The sequence below is a fragment of the Mandrillus leucophaeus genome, unplaced genomic scaffold (genome assembly GCF_000951045.1).
Source record: "Mandrillus leucophaeus isolate KB7577 unplaced genomic scaffold, Mleu.le_1.0 Scaffold66, whole genome shotgun sequence".
NCBI classification, from domain to species: domain Eukaryota; kingdom Metazoa; phylum Chordata; class Mammalia; order Primates; family Cercopithecidae; genus Mandrillus; species Mandrillus leucophaeus.
The window spans coordinates 5,869,330-5,874,235 of record NW_012107141.1 but is presented as its reverse complement, the minus strand read 5'-3'; the positions used below and the strand labels follow the sequence as shown (position 1 = coordinate 5,874,235).

Here is a 4,906-nt window from a genome sequence, read left to right as displayed (position 1 = left end):
GTACCCGGCCAACTACAAGATCTTTTATAAAGCAACTTTTAAAAAAATTTTTCAAAGAAACTTATTAACAATCACCTTATTGTTTAAACTAAATTGTATTAATAAGCACCTTATTGGTTGTTGTTGTTTTTGAGACGGAGTCTCACTCTGTCGCCCAAGCTAGAGTACAGTGGCACCGTGTCAGCTCACTGCAACCTCTGTCTCCTGGGTTCAAGCAATTCTCCTGCCTCAGCCTCCTGAGTAGCTGGGATTGCAGGTGCCCACCACCAAGCTTGACTAATTTTTGTTTTGTTATTTTTTTTTTGTTTTTGTTTTTGTTTTTGTTTTTGTTTTTTGAGACGGAGTCTCGTTCTGTCGCCCCAGGCTGGAGTGCAGTGGTACGATCTCCACTCGCTGCAAGCTCCGCCCCCCGGGTTCCCGCCATTCTCCTGCTTCAGCCTCCCGTGCAGCTGGGACTACAGGCACCCGCCACTGCACCTGGCTAATTTTTTGTATTTTTAGTAGAGACAGGGTTTCACAGTGTTAGCCAGGATGGTCTCGATCTCCTGAGCTTGTGATCCGCCTGTCTCAGCCTCCCAAAGTGCTAATTTTTATACTTTTTAATAGAGACGGGGTTTCACTAGGTTGGCCAGGCTGGTCTCGATCTGCTGACCTCATGATCCACTCGCCTCGGCCTCCCAAAGTGCTGGGATTACAGGCGTGCAAGCACCTTATTGTTTAAACTAAATTGTCAAAACCTCGTCACTTCCCATAATCTTTGAGACAATAAATTCATATAATATTTTACTGAGGTATATCTTTGTATGCTCTTGGAATTAATCAGTGGCTACTGTTCTAAAAATGATATTGAAAAGTTGTTCAAGTTCCACAAAGGAAATGTTTTTATTTTTTTATTTTTTAATTATTTATTTATTTATTTTGAGACAGAGGCTCGCTCTGTTTGCCCAGGCTGGCATGCAGTGGTGTGATCTCGATTCACTGCAACCTCCACCTCCCGGGTTAGAGCGATTCTCCTACCTCAGCCTCCCGAGCAGCTAGGACTACAGGCACATGCCACCATACCCGGTTAATTTTTGTATTTTTAGCAGAGGCGGGAGTTTCACTATGTTAGCCAGGCTGGTCTCAAACTCCTGACCTCAGGTAATCCACCCACCTTGTCCTCCCAAAGTGCTGTGATTACAGACACGAGCCCCTACACCCAGCCAAAGAAATCTTTTTAAATTCGGTGTTAATGAAAAAGCCTTAGCTAGGCACAGTGGCTCACACCTGTAATCCCAGCACTTTGGGAGGCAGAGGCGGGCGGATCACCTGAGGTCGGGAGTTTGAGACCATCCTGACCAACATGGAGAAACCCCATCTCTACTGAAAAATACAAAACTAACCGGGCATGGTGGCACATGCCTGTAATCCCACCTACTCAGGGGCTGAGGTGGGAGAATCGCTTGAACCCGAGAGGCGGAGGTTGCAGTAAACTGAGATCGCACCATTGCACTCCAGCCTGGGCAATAGAGCGAGACTCCGTCTCAAGAAAATAAAAAGAAAGAAAAGAAAAAGGCTTGCTTCCTCTGAAACGATTGATAAACTTAGTCCTCTATGGTAATAAAAAAAGTTGTGTTAATGACCATATTTTGCTGACATTAAGGAAAGTCAGGGCCAAATTTTGAAGAACTGTTGCAGCAGCTATATTGACTTTTCTGACTTATTTTTAGGTCTTCTATGGATAGTTTATTATTTCATTTTATATGCTCTTTGTTAAAAGTGTCCTCATAAGTCTTTATGGAAAGAAACAAGACATAATTATTTTATAAACAAGCAGGAAATTTAGGGTGGGAATTTGGTTTGATTCAACCAAACTAGCCATTTGGAAAATTATTATTATTATTTTATATTAGTTCTGATAGTGCCACTTACATTATTTCTTATTTTGTACTTTTTAAAATGTCTTCTTTCAGAGTGGGCTCCACCTCAACCAGAATATTTCTATCAACCTAAAGGAAATGAAAAGGTACCAGAGATTGTAGGAGAGAAAAAAGGAACAGTTGTCTATCAATTAGATTCAGGTATTGTCATTACACTGAACAATGAATGGTTAATCATGACAAAGTTATAATAAACATATGTTCAATAATAAAAGTGATTTTAAAAATCCATAGTTTAGTGGTAAACTCTTTTCCAGGCCAACCTGAGTGGGAGCCTGGAGGAGGAGTCATAAGCAGCCTGATGTAAAGTTTCAATAATTTTCTAAAATCAAAGTACATTCTTTTTAATAATTCTAAGTCCATTAACAGCTTCTCTCTTGTTATTCTCCTTCCTGAAAATCAGATGTTGGATCATCTTTGGGGAGATTACTCTTCTTTTCTTCACTTCCTATATGTACTTTAATGAGTACTTTGTTCTATGTGCATATGACTGTCATTTAGTAATGCAGTTTCCTGTGTTGAGTTTTAAGCTTCTAGGGGTTGAATATATGTCTTTTGTAGAAATATGCAGAACATCGTACCTAACAACAATAAAATACTCCTTCTTTTTGTTTTCGCCATCCCTACTGAAGTCATACACATTCTTTTTAAGGGTACCTGTTAGATTCCCCAGGGTAAACTATATGCTAGGCCATAAAGCAAGTTTTTGTACATGTAAAAGGATTAAAATAATACAAAGTACATTCTCTGACCATAGTAAAACTGAATTAGAAATCAACAACAGAATGAAATATGAGATAGCCACAAATATGTGGAAATTGAATAACATCTTTCTAAATAACCTGTGGGTTAAAGAAATCACAAGTAGACTTCAAAAATATTTTGAATGTAGTGAAAATAAAACCACAACATATTAACAGTTATAGGATGCAAAAACAAAATGAACCAGTGCCAGGGATATTTATGGGTATTTATGGTTTTAAGTGCCTGTATTTCAAAACAAAAAAGGCTTCTTATCAATTACCTAAGCTTCTACCTTAGTAAACTGGAAAAATAAGAGCCAACTAAACCCAAAGCAAGCAGAAGGAAAGTAGTAATAAAAATAAAAATGTGGCTGGGCACAGTGGCTCACGCCTATAATCCCAGCACTTTGGGAGGCCAAGGCAGGCAGATCACCTAAGGTTGGGAGTTTGAGACCAGCCTGACCAACATGGAGAAACCCCATCTCTGCTGACAATACAAAATTAGCTGGGTGTGGCGGTACATGCCTGCAATCCCAGCTACTTGGGAGGCTAAGGCAGGAGAATCTCTTGAACCTGGGAAGCAGAGATTGTGGTGAGCCAAGATTGTGCCATGCACTCCAGCCTGGGCAAGAAGATTGAAACTCTGTCTCAAAAAAAAAAAAAAAAAAAAGTATGTAGGCCGGGCGTGGTGGCTCATACCTGTAATCCCAGCACTTTGGGAGGCCAAGATAGGCAGATCACCTGGGGTCAGCAGTTCGAGACCAGCCTGGCCAACATGGTGAACCTCTGTCTCTACCAAAATACAATAAATTAGCCAGTCATGGTGGCAGGCGGCTGTAAACCCAGCTACTCAGGAGGCTGAGGCAGGAGAATCACTTAAACCTGGGAGGTGGAGGTTGCAGTGAGCCATGATGGCACCACTGCACTCCAGCCTGGGCAACAAGAGTGAAACTCCATTTCAAAAAAAAAAAAGAAGAAGAAGGTGGTAGGCTGGGTGCGGTGGCTCATGCCTGTAATCCCAGCACTTTGGGAGGCCAAGGTGGGTGGACCACAAGGTCAGGAGATCGAGACCATCATGGCTAACACGGTGAAACCCCATCTCTACTAAAAATACAAAAAAGTAGCTGGGCATGGTGGCAGACACCTGTAGTTCCAGCTATTCAGGAGGCTGAGGCAGGAGAATCCCTTGTACCTTGGGAGGCGGAGGTTGCTGTGAGCCAAGATTGTGCCACTGCACTCTAGCCTGGGTGACAGACCGAGACTCCATCTCAAAAAATAATAATCATCATCATAAGAGGCTGGGTGTGGTGCCTCATACCTGTAATCCTAGCACTTCGGGAGGCTGAGGTGGGTGGATCACTTGAGGTCAGGAGTTTGAGACCAGCTTGACCAACATGATGAAACCCTGTTTCTACTAAAAATACAAAAATTAGTTGGGCGTGGTGGTGTGCCCCTGTAATCCCAGCTGCTCAGGAGGCTGAGGCAGAGGAATCGCATGAACCAGGGAGACAGAGGTTGCAGTGAGCCAAGATTGTGCCACTATGCTCAGCCTGGGTAACAAAGTGAGACTCTATCTCAAAAAAAAAAAAAAAAAAAAACAGAAAGCATTGAAGACAGAAAACTGATGGAGAAAAGCAAACCAAAGGTTGGTTGTTGGGAACATCAACAAAATTGAAACATATTTGCTAAACCAAAAAAAAAGGAAAAGAGGCACAAATTATCAAAATCAGGAATGAAAAAGGTAACATAAGGACCAAACCAGTACAAATCAAAAAAGTTACAAGGTAATACTATTAACAATTTTATGACAACAAATTAGACAATTTAGATAAACAGGACAAATTGCTAGAAAATTACCAAAACTGGCTCAAGGAAGAAATAAAAGGTTTAAATACATTATAACAAAAAATAATGATTAGAGATCTTTCCAGGAAGAAAACCCAGGCCCACCTGGGACCTGGTAGCTCAGGCCTCTAATTCCAGCACTTTGGGAGGCCGAGGCAGGTGGATCAGCTGAAATCTAGAGTTTGAGACCAGCCTGGCCTACGTGGTGAAACCCTGTCTCTCTACCAAAAATACAAAGAAAGTATCCTGGTATGGTGGTGTGCACCTGTAGTCCCAGCTACTCGTTAGGCTGAGGCAGGAGAATTGCTTGAACCAGGAGGTGGAGGTTGCAGTGAGCTGAGATCGCACCACTGCACTCCAGCCTGGGCAACAGAGCAAGACTCCATCTCAAAAAAAAAA

The 4,906-nt window shown here is 41.9% G+C and overlaps 1 protein-coding gene across 1 annotated transcript in view; it reads left to right on the top strand.

The window, feature by feature from the left end:
- AGBL2 (ATP/GTP binding protein-like 2) overlaps positions 1–4,906 on the top strand; it is a 72,406-nt gene that overhangs the window by 21,815 nt on the left and 45,685 nt on the right. Inside the window, 1 exon segment of the mRNA XM_012001457.1 lies at positions 1,953–2,060. Coding sequence (XP_011856847.1) covers positions 1,953–2,060 — 108 coding nt within the window.